A 19,046-nucleotide genomic window follows, 5' to 3' on the forward strand; every position below is an offset into this window, starting at 1 on the left:
CCACCAGGAGGAGGGTGGTGATTTGTACCACTGTGGCGTGATTGTTTTACCGTGAAGATGCGCACACGTGCATGGGTGCCCCCCCCTCCACCCACCTCACCCCAACTTTCGGACGCACCTGACATAGTCGCGGCTTTTCTTGTTGACGCTGTAGTTCGTCAGGTGCATGAACTGGTTCTTGATGAACTTGGAGTTGCGGTCATACTTTACCGTGGCGAACCTGCGTTCACGAAAGGATAAGAATAGTAATGACGATAGCCCCATTACGCAAGCGTGTTGGTTTGCTTTCAGACTGACCATTAGTGCTTGTAGCAGTAAAGGTCAAGTTCAAGTCTCCTGACTCAAACCTGTCTACCTACTTACACGAGTCTGTGGTGAGGCTCATGTCAGTGGTGGAAACTACACATTAACCATGACGGAATCCAGTCTATCGGTGGCAGGAACACTGCTGAATTTGAAATAAGTGGTGGTCATCTGATCAACCCTAGGATGATGAACCGGGTCAACCATCAACCAAGATTTGAACTTGCAGCTGATGATTGTCAGCTGGGGACTCTTATCACAGCGTCACCCAGCCAGTCAGACAGGTGTAACCATTGAACGTTTGAAATGTCAAATTTCGTGATATAAGTCAAGAACGCAAAAGTAGTGCTCTTACACTCATCTCTGTTGGCTCTCCTGCACCAGTGGGCAGAAATCCCACATTCCTTGGGCAGGGTCAGTATCTCTAAAGGAAAACCACCGTAGACTTGCACACCAATTGTACAAATCGGGGGTAGCGGCCCAAGTGGTGTTTGTGTTCCGCTATGAACCTGGCGACCCAAGTTCGAATCCCGGCCACGGATAACATCAGCGGTGAGATTTATCTGGAAGTCCTCCCGTACGTCAAGGTCCATCAACTCGCAATGATCAACGTGGTGAAGTAGGATCAAACAACCCCCCCCCACTACCAACACGGCCATCATCCAGCAGCGGACTGTCAAAGTGCTGTACAAACACCAAAAAAAATGTCACCATTCGCACAGCTCACCTAGGCCAGAGCCTACGTCTACAGCTCTCACCTAGTGAGCCTCCCCATTCTGCTGCAACTCACCTGGTGAGCCCCTCCTCGTACAGGTAGATCACGAGTGGCTCGTAGGACGTGACGAGAACATAGAGCCTCACGTCGAACTTGAAGTCTGCCAGGAGACACGCGCCGCCCGCCACCGCTGTCACCCAATTCTCCGCACCACAGCTCACACGGCTCCCAACACGGCTCGCAAAACATGGCTCGCACGGCTAACACGGCTCACAACACAGCTCGCACACCTCACACGGCTAACACGGCTCAAATGGCCAACACTGCCTGCACGGCTCACACGGCTAACACGGCTAACATTAGTCGGCAGGACAAGGCACGGCGGCTCAGATGTCAGAGGGCAGAGCCTTGCACTGCTGACATCCTGGGTATGAATCCAGGCAAGTGCCTGTGATTAATCCGGGACTTCAAAGTGTCGTGAGATGATGGTCACCGATCCTAGCACATCGCATTAAATGTGGTACTGCACTTGTAAGTCAGAGGCTGTATATTAAATTTGTCGAGGATTCTGCATCGGCTCACAAGAGGGTTTCTTAGTGGATGTGACAATAGTTCTGTATTAGGAAAATAGTGGGTTTAAAGGTTCATTTGAAATGAAAAAATATCACTCCCACTCAAAGGGGGCGTTAAAACATTGTGCAAACAAAATTAAAAAGATCAAATCAGGTAAAATGTGGAATGATTAAAGGTTCTATATGGGGTGCAACAGGGGTTCAGTGTCAGATGGTAACAACAACCACGTGCAGTGTGGATGGCAGTTGCAGCAACACTTCCTCTGTAAGCAATTTTCTAAACGAGAGAAATCTTAAGTCAACAGCTTCCCTATTCATCTGAACAAAGCAATTGTATTAATGGCTATGCTATTGTTTGACATTTCCCCAAGTTTCTGATGAGCTGGTATATAAAGGTATAGCCACAGCATTTATGATTCACAGAAATGAACTAAAAAAAGAATAAAAACTCGTCTATAAAACCGTCTTAAAATTAATGACTGAATATAACAGACAGCGTTTTGGACAACGACCCTTTTCCCTTCCTATGTGCTATGAAGTTAGGGCTAATGCCTAAAACGTCATCTATTTTACATAGAATTTTTCCTTTTAAGGCCACAGTGTTATTGTACTTGCGCACCATTCCCAACACAATCATTTGTCATTAGACAATTTATCACTGAGAGCACTTTAAGCGATTTAATTGTAACGGGTGAAAGCATCTGCTCCATACACACACCCAGTCCCACGTCCCTAGTGCCCCGGCGGCAGACTCACGGACACGCGGCAGACAAGACGCAGAAGTGGGCAGGGAAGCGGGCAGACAGAGGGGGAAACTGTCGGACCTTCTGGCTTGTGTCAGGCTGACACATATTGGAACAGAGAGACTCGTCACAATGCCAAACACACGACTCGCCAGCCAGACCGGCAGGCAGGCAGACAAGCAAAGGCGGGGAATGACACATAGACTGCCAGACAAACAATGATCCCCCATATAGCCTGAACAGACTGTAGGGGCAAGTGCTGTTAGCGAGCACCTATTAGGGCCGGAACAGTACACGAGGGGGTGGGTGGCCAGCACCACGCCCGACCGCCTTTGTCTCCCTAGTGGCGATGTTTACACACCGCACCAGGTACTCATTTGAGGCTGAGTCGACCTAGGGGAGGCCCAGGGACCGGTTCAGATAATCGTCACTGGTGTTGGCCGAAAGCGGGAATCGAACTCGTGTTGCCGGGTTCATAGCGCAGCGCGTTAACCGCTACACTACCGCTCCCCAGACTGCCAGACGCACACACACACGCATGCATGCATTTGGATAAGACAATGATTCAGACAGGGAAACAGACAGACACATCGTCAGACACGCATCCAGACAAATACACAGGCATTAAAGACAGGCTAATACAGAGACATATACAGATGCACCACTCTTTCAGAAGGAGACACACACATGTACAAAGCTGGATACACACACCCGTCAATGAATTCATCAGCTTATACAGAGATGCACTTAATATCTCAGTGACAAGCAGTTATTAACCCAAATACACATAAGCTACAAGGTATGACATTTAAAATCATAACAAACACATTTTACCAAGTGGTTTCTTGTCAGTCTTTAAATGGAAGTAATTTTCTGAACATCATTTCAATCTCTCAGTACTTGGTTTAAATCTCACCAGACTTAGGACAGAGCTATCACTTCGGGGCATTTTAGTTTCCATGCGTGTGCGTGTGTGCGTGTGTTTATTGCATCTCACTGTGTGCCAGGCTTTGAAGTAGGGCTTGTATCAATTGTTTTGACTGTCAAAGACAAGGATTCCCCATGTCGCCTTTAATTGACTGTTGGGGGAACATTCTGTAAGCGAGCACCTATTAAGGCTGGCACAGCACACGATGTAGTGGGTGGCCTGCATCACGCCTGGCTGCCTTGGTCTCCCCAGTGCTGATGTCTACAAAACTGTATGAGGTACTCATTTAAGGCTGAGTCGACCTAGAAGAGACCCAATAGCAGTTCAGATATTCGTCACCGATGTTGCCTTGAGCCAGGTTCACAGGGCAATGCACTAACCAGTAAAAAGGCCCTCCGTATAGCCTTAACAGACTGTAGAATCAAGTGCTGTTAGCGAGCACCTATGAAGGCCAGCACATGTACACGAGGGGGTGGGTGACCAGCACCACAACCGACCGTATTTGTCTCCCTAGTGGCGATGTTTACACACCACACCAAGTACTCATTAGACACTGAGTCGACCTAGGGGAGGTCCATGACCCGTTTAAATAGTCGTCACTGGTGTTGGCCGTGAGCAGGAATCGAACCCAGGTAGCCGGGTTCAAAACGCAGCGCGCCAACCACCGCTAGGGCACCCATGCCTCCTCCCCCACCGCTCACCTTTCATATGGCTTCACGTCTTCATTACTGCCGTTGCCGATCCTTTTAGATTCTTCCCTTTGCTATTATTCTCAAAGTGTAGGGTTTCAGTTTTTTCTGACAAACTCATCAAAGCCAGCGAGCAGCACGGCCTTTTTCACTTATGCCTCGCCCGCAACATGGGCACGGGCTCGATGTCCCTGGGCGCTGTGCGTGCACCTGTGTGCCTGCTCTCATCATTATCACTGCCTCATGGGTGAAAGGGCATTCTACAACCAAAGAGAAAGTGCACATGTGCGTGACTGACTGAATGGGTTACATAATTTAGTCTTCTACATTTTCACTCTTGAATCTCTACTGATATTACGACTACCATGGCTACTGTTCCCGTGAACTTCACCCACTGACTCCTCCACCCATGCCGAGAACTCGGCCTCTGCCAGACTGTTTCTGACCCCGCCGTTCCACGTTCAACCACCACACCACAGGTCACGACGCTTCTCTTTCCGCTTCTTCCCTCGCACTGCTCAACATTGGAATTCCCGCCCATCGTCACTTTTCCCAAAGCTGATTACCTTGCTCAATTCAAGAAACGTGCCGAATTATTATCTGTTACATCTTTGACAGTGCTGTTTGTTGCTGGCCGCTTTAAGTTTTGGGCCTTTGGGCCTATGTTCACTATGTTCAAAGTGACAACTCTGAACATAATCAAAACGGATTGATCAAGAGTCAAAAAAATATTACACGAATACCAGGGTCTGCTGGTTGAGTAACGTGGTTATTAAAAAAAGTTGAATTGCAAAGTGCACAAAGGATCATGGAGAGATGCATGCTTGGAATGACCGAGAGGAGCATGGGTTAGAGAGCGCTTGCAGGTTACAGACAGGAATTCACTCCGTGAAGAAAGGTTCGTGGGCTTGGGCAAGACACTTCGCTAGATGATGGCTGATGGTCAAGAATAATGATGGGAGTGGCACCCGAAGATTGGAATATACCCGAGGGCATGTCCACACAAGGAGATGGAGCGATGAAATCATGTCGTGTGCAGGTGCTGAATGGATTACATCGCAGGACCGTGAGAGACGCTGGCAGCTTCGGGAGACCTCGATTCAAAAGTGGATTGACCATCGATGATGATGATGGTAACCAGGGTCATGCTCCATTCTCTATGGAAACGTTCACAGAAATCGCCCTGACATAGGTTACAGAAATGTTCCAAGTCTCCTTACTTATTGCAATATAAATAGCATGTACAATAGATAAAAATTACTCAGACAGGAAACAAACGTTCCCTTAGTTAAGGGACTGTTGGGACGGATGCTATCGGCGAGCACCTCTTGATGGAAGCACATCGCTGCTCGGAAGTGGTGTGGCCAGCACCACGCATGTCCAGCCACATTCATCTCTCTGGTGCTTGACAATACCAACACAGCTGGTACTCATTTTAAGCTGAGCAAAACACAGAGATGCTCAAGCCAAATGGACACTGCTGTTTTTCGCACAATGGCCAGGAATGAAACTCGGGTCATTGCAATCATAGCGTCGTGTGGTATCCAGCAACCCGTGGCGATGTTTCATTATATCACAGTGAAAAACACCTGGGGTGGAGCGGTGGTGCAGTGGGTCAGCACACCGCTCTACGAACCCTGTGACCCAAGTTTTATTCCTGTATTTAGCCAACGAACGTGGTGAGCGATGCAAGAACGGGTCGTGGATCCCTCACCGCTTCACCAACCCTGCACTGACCACCATGGTGAAGTAACATTAGAATAAAAAACTGTGACTGACATGACGAGGGCAGAACAAAGAGGTGAGAGCGGATGATAGCCTGAACAGGTGAGAGCTGAATGGGTGAAGCCTGAAGGGGTGAGAGACTGAAAGGTGAGAAACTAAACGGGTGAGATACTAAACGCGTGAGACCCTGAAGGGGTGAGAGGCTGGTTTGTGTGAGAGCATCGATGGGTGAACGTCTGAACATGCAAGAGCCTGAACAGGAGAGAGCTTGGACATGTGAGAGCCTAAACGGGTAAAGCCTGAACAGGAGAGAGCTTGGACAGGTGAGAGACTTAAGCTGCTGCTTGAAGATAAATGGTGCTTGGATGATGCAAATTTGTAGTAAGAGAGAGTTCCAGACGCCAAGTGTCGTCCAGCCAGTACAGTCATGGTTTTGAGAACAATGAGCACGTTATGAGACGTGCTTCGGAGAAACATAGCAGTTTGCTGTGATATGTGGAGAAGGGTGGAGAGGCATGATGGGAGACCTTAAAAGACTGGTTACACTCTATTATTTTTTACTTAAAAAAACCTGAAACAGGGATCCAACCCTCACTCATAAACGTGCCTGGTTCAATAACCGGCTCTGGCACACCTTGGAAGCCGTAACCATGTAGAACACAGGCGCTGGCCGGTTTTTTTCCACAATTACTCCAAACATTCAAAAAATGTTATTACGGCTTAAGTGGACGCCTTTGAAGCCGAGCCCGGTCTGAATGGGTTCCACCACGACTCCCACGCCCCTCCTCTCATGTGGCTTCACGCCCGCACGGGCGCAGGGAATTCCTCTCTCCCTAAAGCCTCGTGCTCTCAGTTGTTTTCAATGTTCCGGTCGCCACCTGCGCGGTGATTTGTACGCGTTGGGGTGGGCGGGGGCGTTTGCCCTACAGGGATACGAAGCCACGCAGCTTGATGTCTAGCTGTGTGAAACCGATCATCTCCCTGTCTGGGTGTCTCTTCTGTCTCTCTGTGCGTCTCGATCTGTGTGCGTCTCTGTCTGGGTCTGCCTCTCTGTGTGCGTCTCTGTGTGTATCTTTGCCTGTCAGCATATCTGCGTGTCGCTGTCATTTCCGTTTGCTTTTCTTGCGTCCATCTCTCTACCTGTCTATTATTACGTTTGTCTGTTTGCCAGTATTTATATCTGTGTGCCGCATGTGTGTCTTGTATTCTTTACTGTGTCTGTTTCATTATCTGTCTCTCTGAACAGCTATCCATCGGTCTCTTTTCCCACACATCCATCTGTGTTTTTTCATGTCCATTTGCTTCTGTCTGTTTCTTTTACAGTGTGTTGGTCTATCTGTTTGCCTGTTCTATTCTGTTCGATTTGTCCACCTCTCCGTGTTGCAGTCTACCTGTCGAGCGTATTTACTTCCAAGACGTTCTCCCCGTCTGTTTGTCTCCTTGCATGTGCCACCCCGTCCATTTTCGTGGTTTGCTGGGGTAACATCCAAAGGCCGCATGGTCGGGATACTATAAGTGGACCTTGAAGGTCAAATGCTGACTATGTAACAGTTGAGGGATGCAGCAGGTGTGGTGACATCCATGGCAATGGCCGTGACGACCTATTGACCTTGACGAACAAAACAAGTGGCATCCCTGTAGTTTTCCTCATTGTATCCTAATCTTGCAACTGGAATTTAAAGCAGCTAGAATTGCTTTGCACCCCCCCCCCCCACCACCACCATTACAATATCAATTGTATCTGAAATGGCCAGGGCCAGGCGCAATCAGCATTCTCCACAAATGGGAAATAAAAGACACGCCGCAAGTGCAACTGCGGTGCACGGCAAAGAACAGCGCAGTCGTATCGTGAACTCGTGTCCACTGCGAGCGCTCTCCTTCAAGGGCACCGGTGGGACCTACTCCTTGTCCTCCGAAGCCAGCAGCTGGATTCACAACTCAAGACGTCCACGTTATAGTTGCCACTCAATTCATATCCACGTGAAAAAAAAGAGGGAGAGGGAGAGAGATAAGACCGCTTTTTTTTTCCTATCTCCGTGACTTTACCGAAAGACCCAAAGAATAAGCATAAACACTTCAAGAAATATTATAAGCTTTTAGCTGATATCCTTTAAGGGTGGTCTATCTTATACAGAAACTGCACTATTAAGTTGCAAGTTGTTTTCTATTTGCCCATCGGTTCTTGGGCAGGTGGTTCGATGCTCGTATCGTTTGGATCAAGAATCGCTATTTACAGAAAGCATCGACGCGCCATCCCAGCCCCGAGTAACTGAGCCCTTGCTGCAAACGCTGGGATTCCCCACATCAAAGGAGACAAAAGACTTACTTTATAGAGCAGCGCTCACTGAAGTGGTCAACTGGAACCCAGGGGCTTTTGCGGAGCTTGTGAAAACGCTTGCCAAGTGCCGACAGCAATAAAGCACACTTGCACGTGACCCAGTTTGTCCCACTCCATGCTGTGCTCAGTTACTGGCTTTATTAATAAATCATACACACACACACACACACGTGTGCAGGCTCATCCAAGCCAGATACAACCTTACTCACTATCGGTGGCACCGCACCAGTCTTCTATTCAGTAGGCTTGTAACAATCTGTCCCCCCAGCGATTTGATGAGCCGTCACACAATTCGTGGCTGCGATTTGATCCCACGACCTCGCCTCGTATTTACCGTCGGAGCTACGGCTGTGGGGAGCAGACGGCGCTGCAGCAGAGTCCACTGTCGTACTAATCGCCTACGCTCCCCGTGTTCCCGAACCTGCACTGACCGGCGTAGTGAAGCATGGCCACAGAGCCACCACGACCCACACATCCTGGGGAGCCCCTCTTCCAGCAGGAGACTGACAAAGGGCTGTCACCTTATACACACGTTTCGCATCTCAGTTGCATTGCTTTCTCTTTGTCTCGCCTCGTCTTGGCAAATTTTCTTTGCGCCATTGGCCTCAACGTAACATTTTACCCTCCCGCATGCACATTGGAGAGGTTGAGATGGGTCTGCGAGTTCCAGGTGACATAAGTCAGGAGGGTAAATTGAGATTATTGCCCTGTCCTAATTATTTTATGAGGAATTCCGGGTTTATGCAGCTTAGATAGCCATCTAATTTGAAGAAAAAAAAAATCCTGTAATTTTGTAGATAACATTAATAAAGAAAGTCTTGCACTCCTTATTTTGTTTGTTTACATCCGGTGTGAAAATGTTGATGTTCCACCAGCAGACCGTCCCAATTTAGAAACTCTACGGGTTCCCAGTCCACACGCATCCAGCCATGTAAACAACCCGCTCAGTCAACGCCGCATTTCTCGGAAGAGATTTACAGCTACGAGGCCTCAGCACAGCCTCCCCTGCAAACTCCATCTCGGCAGCCAGATATGAATTCCTCTTTCGCATATGCAGTCTGTTCTCCCGTAACGCGTGTTTTCAAAACGCAAATTGGATATAACGCGATGAAGGTATTAGGGAACGCATTTTTTCATAACGCGGATGTCGATGTGAACCGAACTACGTCACGCGAGTAGATATAAGCGGTTGTATGGCCGCCTCAGCGTAGCAACATCACACAAGGTATTGGGATGCTGCTGGATGCTTCTTCGATGCTACCCACGTGCCTCAGTCTTTGTTCGACCTACGCATCTTAACAGTTATCGCGGACTGTGCGTCACCCAATATTATATGTAACGCAATTTTACGTAACATGGTGTTCTTCAGAAATGCAACAACCACGTTATAGGAGAACAGATTGTATTAGTATGAAACGGATAAGAGGTGCAGCCCTGTAACTGCTGGCTCACGTCACTGATGGCGGAAGGACCTCCGCCAGAATAATATCTTAGAGAGCCCCTCTAGAGGGTGTTTGGTCTACTCTTCCGCGTTGGCCAGATGCCTTGGAAGAGGTGGCAGTACCCACACTTTACCCCACCACACACGTAATGCCGATTGACCAACTGTGGTGATCCCATGCATACTGCTGGATGGTCAGAGGCTGAAGAATTAAGAAACTTGTCCCGATGTTTTAATTGCCACGCCGGGAGATTGAATCGAACCGTCGACCTCTGGATCGCAAGTAAAGTGCCCTAACCCATTATACCGTGGCAACAGCCAATAACAGTACAATTGTCGAATAATAGCGTCTAATAGAGAATGGATTCTATAGCCAAACAAAATTATATATTCCAGGAATTAGTGTCTCAGAAAAAAGGGCAGGACATTCCACACATCACATTTCAAGAAGCAAGTCACTGCCATTTCTTCCATTGGACTTGTTGATTGATCATGGCTAAAGACAATAATAATTAACTTATTTTCCAGGAGAACCACACTGAGTCATCACACTCTCTTTTAGAATGGTCCTGCATTGGGTTTGTATTTTAAGATGTTTCCCACCAATTAATAATGAGCACCTGGAGCAAACCCACGTGCGCGAGGGGGCAACACTATCCCCATACAGATGGAAACATATGGAGATTAGTTGACTTGCTGTACTGCCTTCTGGGGAGCCCGCGCATGGCACCTCCTCGACGCCTACGAGAAGGGAGTTTCAGTGCAGCATAGCCACCACTGCCCGGCTATGTCTGCCGCCTGGATAATGATAATAAAGGTATATCATTTGTATTACTACGCTTGTTTACCCAGGAAAGCCTCAACGACTCTCGTGACTCTCTTTCAAGAGGATCCACAGTAATAACCAGGGCGGATCAAACCACTGGATTGAACCGTGCACTTCTGCCACAAGCGGCGAACCCGTCACCCCTAGGCCATGTCACCGCCCCATTTCTAGATTCCCCATTCAACCTAAAGGTCACTTTGCGAGCCTAGGAAACTCGTATTCTGTCTAAGAGAGCCAAAGGATTTTTTTTATCAATCGCAGTAACTTTTATCTTGGAATGGAATCAATGTATTCAGTACAAGGGGCACTTGCTGGGAATAAAGAACCATTCTAAACATCAGACACCGAGTCTACGGCTGCCCTCCTCAATGTTGGTACTTTCAATAGTTGAAAAAAACTCCGCTAGACTATGTCGCTGACAAACACGGACGCTTCCAAACCACAGTGTCTGGGAGGTGGCCACTGTGACTTGTCTGCAATAAAACACAGAAGCCATGGCCGTGAGGCATCTGGTGTGAAGGGAGGGAGGCAGGGGTGTGTTTGCAGAGCACGACTGCTCTCTGGTGAGAGAAACTGCCCTTCCGAACACAGACCACAAAGCTCCCTTTACGTGAAACCACTCGAAAAGCATAAATTCCGATCATTTCAGAGGCTGGCTGACTGGCTGGCTAGGGATCACGAGGTCATCGTGGCCAATGCCACTGATGCCACCACAACTCACCACTGCTTCCTTCCTTCTGCCGGATTTTGACCTCAAAAGCTCTGCTCTGAGGTCTCATCACCACCATTGCCATCTGGCTTTAGATCTTCTGCTTGGTGATTAGCTTGGTGCCAATATTATGCCTAACAGTAAATGGGCCTTACCCTCCCCCCCCCCCACCTGAGACTCCTCTGTTATACGGCCAACCTCTGAAATGTACGAACGACAGTGGCGTTACTCCCACATCTGCCGTGCTTAAACGGGAAGCCTAAGTGCACAACGGGTCTCCTCCCTTGCCCGGAACTGACCGTCAATGAGCAGAGGGTTTCCCAGGTATCGCGACACGAGGATGTTCTCGTCCATCGTCACCTGGTTGGGCTGCAGATAAACGGGCGGATGGAAAAGGCAACACGTCGGGATCATTATCGCCACCGTAAACATCGGCGGACATCACCAACAGCGGTCATTGTTGCCGAGGTTTGAATTTGTGCTGTATTTGGGGAATAAATCGAATAGGAGACGTGCGTTTTTTTGGGTTGCGTCTGCTTTCGCTTTTTTTTGCTTTTATTTTAACAAAACGCGAGCTCGTTACAGCCCGCCACACGGCTCACAAAACCGGGAATCGAAATTCGCCGAGAACTGTCCCGACGCAACTGAGCCGTATATGTGGGAGGGGGGGAGGGGTAATAGGTGGGAAGAGGGGTCCGCTGCCCCAACTAAATGAGGATGCCACGTCAGGGAGAAGATGAACATTTTAATTGGGGGGGTGGGGGGGAGACGGATGACAGGGGAGAGGAAAGTATAACCATCGTAATGAGGAAAATCTGGGGTGGGGAGGGGGTTGCACCTGCTTTTAAAACAACCACCACTTACGCTGTTGACGAGGTAGACTCCTCGTCCCCGTGACGAAGCCACTGGTTTCACAATCCACGGCCCCCGGTCTTTAGAGTGGGCGGCTACACAAATTGCAAATGGAGAGACAAGTCGGTACGATCAAATAGAGCAAGATTACTACATCAACGTTATATTTATTTATCATTCTTTCTTTAAATTCACCATTGATATGTGGTCTAGGCCACCCCATGATCTGGCCAAATTTGTGGAGTTAAGCCCCTCCATCACACGACATAGCCAAGAAAATGTAATTGTCACGCGGTATACAAGTGTTTAACACGCTAATTAGTATTGACAATAACGACACATTCATGTTTACACGATCTAAACCAAAAAACCCTTATTATCGAAAATATTGGTCGCAAAATCCCACGTGTTAAAACTGCGCTAATTATTGTTTTATCAGCTTAGCTTAAAGTTTGAAGAACAATTCAAACAACCAAATTGAGCGGCATTTAGATACTCGACATTTATCTTTAAACCCAGGAAGTCAGAAAACAATCCAGGAAATCAGACGGACTTTATTTTGGCTACGTTGGGTGGTGGCGGGTCATAATGGCACAAATTTGGCCGAATTATTACATGGCCTGACCAAAAATTACGTATTATAAATCGTAATATTTGCTGGGAGAACCCACGTGTCAAATGTGATGTATATTTTGATTTAAAGCTTTCGTGACTGTCATTGACTTCTCCAAGACAGAGGTTCTTTGCAAGCCATCTGGCTACCATGAGAGATTCGTTCATGAGGCTATCCATATATACAAACACAGAGACAATTTCAACCGAGAAGATGGATTCTGGCTTAGCAATCATTGGAAGGATTTAATAAACCATTTCGGGTCTTAATTGATTGTTCACGCTTACGGTGGCTTTCAGACCGCATCCATTATTTTCGTCTCCCCCCTCCTCTTTTCCGAACATAGATGGACTCGTCCATCTGAATAACTGCCAAATCGCTCTCCGTGGTGCTAACGTTAAAAAAACCCCACTTTTTTCAAATTTTCTTGCTGTGGTTTACACACCTGATGATGATTGCTTGTGTTGCAGTCAAAACGTCGTGAGAATTTTATTGTTTTATATTTTATTATTTTATTGTTTCCCTTCTACGTGACTTTACCGAAAGAACCAAGAATATAATGTGATATATATTGTTTGCACTATCCCGACTGATGGCATGAGACAAAGCATTCTTTCGAATCTTTCACAGTGCAAGTACAAACCTTTGCGTTTGAGATGATGAAGATGTCAGTGATGACTGCAATGGTGTCAATAATGATAATGGCGATGAAGATTGTGGAAAAGACGCATGACCATATACACGACGACAATAATGGTGATGACAATTACATAGATGATTTGAATATGGCGATGATGGTGATGATGCTGGTGATGAAGATGACAATTAGAATGACACTGATGATCATGATTATTGAATATGAAAATTAATACACTTGTTTATCCAGGAAAACCTCACTGGGGTCCTGCTGTGTATAATCCAATTGAGAAATTTTCAGGTAATTTTCTAATTTGAACCATGATGCAGACATTTTTAAAACTATAAACTAAACATTTTTTTTATTTTACCAGGTAAGGCCCATTGAGCTATGTAACTATTTTTCAGAAGCGACCTGGCCACAAATTATAACTCAACAAAGTGACTTACTTATCATGTGGAAATTTATAGCAGCCAAATACTCTAAATGCACGTTTCTAAATATGGAGGGAAACACACAAAGGACGTGGTGAAAAATCCACGTGACCACGGGGAGAACACGCTAACTCCAAATATACAGGCATCAGGGTTGGGATCGAACCGACGACCTCCTGTATACCAGGCGAAGTGGTTAACATCTCGCTACCGTGGCCCCCTCAATGGCCTCGTCTTGTGAATGACGTAACAGGATATTTAACGTCCAATGTGAAGTTTAATACACCCACGAAGTTATTATCAGGGAAGCCGCTGGATTCTAAGCGTGAACCACTGCAACAAGTGGTGAAGGGGCTACCGCTAGGCCATCCTCAACCCAAATAAATACTGATAATCCTAGAGATGACTGGCGATCATGATAACGATGCAGCTGGAGATGATGATGACGATGATAATGACAACGCTGCAAGTAATGATGATAACCATGCAAATAATGACAGCGATCTGCTCCGTGCTCTCACAACAGAAGTCCTGATACTCTGCTGGCAGCAGGAAAGTGGCGGGGATGATGTTGAAATGCTTATGTCCATGGCTCTGCTGCATGCGCTGCACGTTCTTGCACAAGCGGTCTTTACGAGTCAGCTCATACGACCTGCACACACACACACACAACAGACAAAGATCCCCCCTTATGGGATTAACAGACTGTTGGGGAAAAGTATTGTTAGTGAGTACCTATGAAGGCTGGCACGGAACACGAGGAGGTGGGTGGTCAGCACCACACCCGACCGCCTTTGTGTCCACAGTGGCGATGTTTACACACCACATCGGGTACGCATTTGAGGCCGTGTCGACTTAGATCGTCAATCGTGTTGGCTGTGACCGGGAATCGAAATCGGGTCGCCAGGTTCGTAGCACAGCACGCTAATCGCTGCGCGACCGCTGTTAGCGAGCACCTATGAAGGCCGGAACAGTACACGAGGTGGTGGGTGGCCAGCACCACGCCCGACCGCCTTAGTCTCCCCAGTGGCAATGTTTTTATCCACTGCACCAGGTACTCATTTGAGGCTGAGTCGACCTAGGGGAGGCCGAGGACCGGTTCAGATAATCGTCACTGGTGTTGGCCGTGAGCGGGAATCGAACCCGGGTCGCCAAGTTCATGGCGCAGCGCACTATGAACTTACACATACACACACAAACATTCCTAGTTTACTATTATAGCCTGGAGGGCGCTGGTGCCCCCCCCAGCAAGGCCATGGTAAGTGGTCTACGGAACTGTTGTAGATACAATGATTTATCATAAAACACAATACTTTTTACTGCTTGGCGGTTATAAAAAATATTTAAGGGTTATAGGTGTTTCGCAAGTCCAAAAAGGTTGGGAAACTGCTGCTGTGGGTAAAGGTTATTTTAGCGAGCACCTATTAAGGCCAGCAAGGCATGCATGAGAGGGTGGTGTGGCCAGTACCATAACCTTCGTCTCCCCAAAGTGCTGATGTTCACACAACAGGTATTAATTTCAAACTGAGTCGACCTAGGGAGGACCCAGGACTGGTTATGATATCTTGACTTAAAGCTTTCGTGACTGCAGGAATTCATATTCTTTGGGTCTTTCGGTAAAGTCACGTAGATAGCTTCAAAGAAAATAACAAAAAATAACAAAAAACTACGACGTTTCGATCGCAACACAAACGTTCGTCATCAGGAACACTTGTGTTGCGATCGAAACGTCGTAGTTTTTTGTTATTTTCTTTGATCCTATCTACTTGACTTTACCGAAAGACCCAAAGAATATGGTTATGGTATCATTCGCCACTGATATTGGACCTTATATTGTTTGCCCTGTCCATATGCAGTCACTTTATATACATACGAATGTTAGTCATAGTTATAATAAAACTCGGATTTCTGAGTTTGGAGAAAAGTGCATTTAACCACTTATGCCACCAATCCCCATACAACAACAACAACCGCCATTCGCCACTAAGTGGCGGTGACGTCACCACGACGCTTGTGCCAGGCCATGTGCACCTTGAGGCCACGTGAAGTGTCGAACGCCCGCTGGCAGGAGGTCACGGGGCAGACCCAGGTGCCACGGGTCGACTGACCGAGATAACTGGCTGATGCACCACCTGTGCCCCCTACTGTGCCAACCTGCTGTGCTTTAGCCACCCGGCGCTCCGCTCGTTGTTGTGAGCGTCGCTCCTCCACCCTCCGTTATTGTTGGAGGGCGACTGCCTCCAACTGCCCAGTAGCGTCCTTCACGAGCCTCCTCCACAGAGGCCGATCTTGACACCGCTGATACCAGTCATCGGCAAGTCCACTCAGCTCCACGTCCTCCTGTACCACATCACTCCATCCCTTCTCTAGCCCGTGCCGCGCCCGTTTAGCCCCCTCAATCCGGCCGAACAAAAGCTGTTTCGGCATGCGGTGGCTGGGCATGCGGGCTACATGACCCAGCTAACGCAGCCATGCCTGTCGGAGGAGCTCACCAATGGGACCTTGCCCAGATCTTTCAAGAATTTGTGAGCTCCTCACACAATCCAGCCTGGTTAAACCCAGGATGGATCGTAGGCAGGCTAGCCTAAATGTTTCTAACCGGCGAAGATGTTCCATTAAGGGGGTCCACGTTTCGCAAGCGTAGAGAAGGGAGGGAATGACCGTGGCCGATAAGACCTGAAGCTTAATGCGGAGCGATAGACCAGGTAGCTTCCACACAGTGTTACGCAACCGATGAAAAGATATTGCCGCTCGACTGATTCGGAGTGAGACCTCTGCTGTTAAACTGGAGCTGGTCATAAGCACACTGCCCGGTATGGGAAACTCTCCACTCTCTCCACAACTGCCCCATCACCGATTGGGAGTTGTGGGGGTGGAGTGTCCGATGGTACAAAAAATACCCAGGCAGGTGCTTAGTTTTGGTGGGGCTGATGGTAAGGCCCCATACATAGAACACACACACACACACGCGTGTTCATTTCAGCAAAATACACACACGTAGCTGCATTCATGCAAGTCCTGTCTTGGTCGAGTTAAGCCGCACCTCCGAATAGCACGGTTGGCCATGTACGGTGCAAAAGAAGTTCCTACATACAAGTCAACGCCTTTCCCTGGCAAATCAATGATTGAGGCACTGCTCATCTCTGTTTGGCAGCCCTGAGCTGGTGGTGTGATTCCCACAAATGTGGGAGCCAGTCTCTCCACTGGACGCCCACTGTCAACTCGTGATGACTTATTATCCGTGTCAACGATTCCAGGGGAGAGATCACGATGGGACCAATCGCAACCCTCAACTGGGACTTTAACTCCCAACCTCCCAACCGGCTTTCGAACCGTAGAGGGCCACATGACAGTGCTGCCCACCTGGGGAAATGGTTGACCTTCTGGAAGTCGGTGAGCGAGCGTAACGAGAAGGGCTTGGGGTGAGTGCCCGTCCACATCAGGTTGAAGTCATTGCTGCTCGGATGAACCTGTGTATTCAGTGAGAATGAGGATGGTGGAAAAGACCAATGACAATTTACATGGTGATCATGATGGTTGTGAAAATGACATAGATGATTATAAAAATGGTAGTGATGCAGGGGATGATCAAGACAATTACAGTGAAGATAATAATTATAATTATGATGGTGATGATCGTGACCGTGATCTTTAAATTATAATTATGATGATGATGCCGGAGATAATGATAACCATATTTAATATAATGCAGCCTTCTGATCCATGCTCTCACAAGAGAATTTCTACTACTCTGCAGGCAGCAGAGGTACGAACACTCACAAAGTCGCTCACATGCTCGCACTCTCACACAAGTACTACACACAAACACTCACATTCTCGCATACTTGCTGGCATGCTTTGACGCCCGCTCATACTCGCTCACCCTTGCTCACCTTCTCACTCGCACTCACGTGCACTTACAAGCACTCACACTTGTACACATGCACTCATACGCAAGGACTTTCGCTCACATGCTGTCCGCACCTCATGGAAGCCATGGGAACCCAGGATGTTCCTAACAAGCCGACTTTCAGTCCGTACAAACTTGTAGGCCAGGTGGTAGCGTTCTGCGCACACACACCACCGTCATCACCACCAACAGCATCGCCATTAGACTAAATTTATTACCCTTCATTCACACTTATAAATATTAAAACGATTAAACAATGTTTTTATTTTACCAGGTAACGCCCACTGAGTTATATAGCTATTTTTCAGAAGCGACCTGGCCATAAATGATAGCTCTACGAAGTGGCTTATCACGTGGCAATATATAGTAGCCAATACTCTAAATGTATGTTTCTAAACGTGGAGGGAAAAACCAGAGTACCCGGAGAAAAATTCACACAACCACGGAGAGAACATGCAAACTCCAAATAATCATGCTACAGGGTTGGGATCGAGGTTCACGACCTCCTCCATACCGGGTAAGACTGTTAACATTTCCTCACCGTGGCACCCCATCACACAATATCACACAATGGCAAAGTGTCTTCCTTCTCAAAGCGGGCGTGATGGGTGGCCATCTCCATTGCTGAAACTGAGCCAATGTTGAGGTGAGTGTGCAGCAAATGTGCAGGGTAGCGGCATGGATTATCTAGTGTGCAGGTGGTACAGCTTCGCCAGGGCCCACGGGACGGTGCGGGGGGGGGAATGCGCTATGTTTGGAAGGCAGGGGGACAAGTGTTCGTTGGGGGCCCTGACACTGTTGGCTGAAGTCAACATTTGAATTTGGCCAGAGTGGCAGATTTTTGGAACTACTGGGGAGGGGCAGCAATGGCAAGTTGTGCAGTAGGGTGGCTGTTATTGGTGGGAGTGTGCATGTGCAGTAAGTGTCATTAAATGTTTTGAGTGTGCATTAGCTGCGCTGTAAGAACTGCATTAGCTGTGCGGTAAGCATGCTATAAATGATCAGTAAGTGTGCATTTTCTGTAGAGTAAGTAATGCATTAGCTGTGCAGAAAGTGTGCTTTTAATTACCATTAAGTATGCATTAACTGTGCAATAAGCGTGCATTAGCTGTGTGGTAAGCATGCTGTAAACGATCAGTAAGTGTGCATTAACTGGAGAGCCAGTACTGCATTAGCCGTGCTGTACATGCTCACCTCCAATCGTCTTGAAGGCCAGCTCCGAGCCCACAATGGCGTCGGGATGGAACAGCAGCACGGGGGTCTTGTGGGCGCTGCCCACCCATTGCACCACCAGGCTGTGCTCCCTCTCCGGCCTGCGGCACCACGCGCAGACACGGCCACCGCTAGCAACAGCACTAGCAGCAACAACAGCAGCAGCAGGAGCAGCATCGGCAGCAGGAATTGCAAAATATGCACAATCACATAATAGATGACTGAGAAAAATATGGACCGATGTAGTGGAGAATGCACTCGAATGGAAAGGAACGACATAGAAATATCAGCAGCAGATGGGATATGATGATGAGGATGATGATCGCCAACTGTGAATAACCGCTGCTGCTGCCTCTGCTGTATGTTCATGGACCCAACGGTCTCTGCCAAGGAGCAGGA

The 19,046-nt window shown here is 47.9% G+C and overlaps 1 protein-coding gene across 1 annotated transcript in view; it reads right to left on the reverse strand.

Annotated features, from left to right (window-relative positions):
• The window catches only part of TTLL5 (tubulin tyrosine ligase like 5), a 108,787-nt gene that overhangs the window by 80,508 nt on the left and 9,233 nt on the right, over positions 1–19,046 (reverse strand). Inside the window, exons 3-10 of the mRNA XM_032965176.2 lie at positions 18,630–18,748; positions 17,510–17,592; positions 16,889–16,995; positions 14,047–14,177; positions 11,854–11,936; positions 11,289–11,358; positions 1,094–1,178; positions 119–220 (exon numbers count right to left, since the gene is read on the reverse strand). Coding sequence (XP_032821067.2) covers positions 119–220; positions 1,094–1,178; positions 11,289–11,358; positions 11,854–11,936; positions 14,047–14,177; positions 16,889–16,995; positions 17,510–17,592; positions 18,630–18,748 — 780 coding nt within the window. The remainder of the gene's footprint in view (positions 1–118; positions 221–1,093; positions 1,179–11,288; positions 11,359–11,853; positions 11,937–14,046; positions 14,178–16,888; positions 16,996–17,509; positions 17,593–18,629; positions 18,749–19,046) is intronic.

Source organism: Petromyzon marinus, chromosome 33 (assembly GCF_048934315.1).
Source record: "Petromyzon marinus isolate PM22_M1 ecotype Great Lakes invasive population chromosome 33, UKy_Petmar_22M1.pri1.0, whole genome shotgun sequence".
In the NCBI taxonomy this organism is placed as follows: Eukaryota; Metazoa; Chordata; class Hyperoartia; order Petromyzontiformes; family Petromyzontidae; genus Petromyzon; species Petromyzon marinus.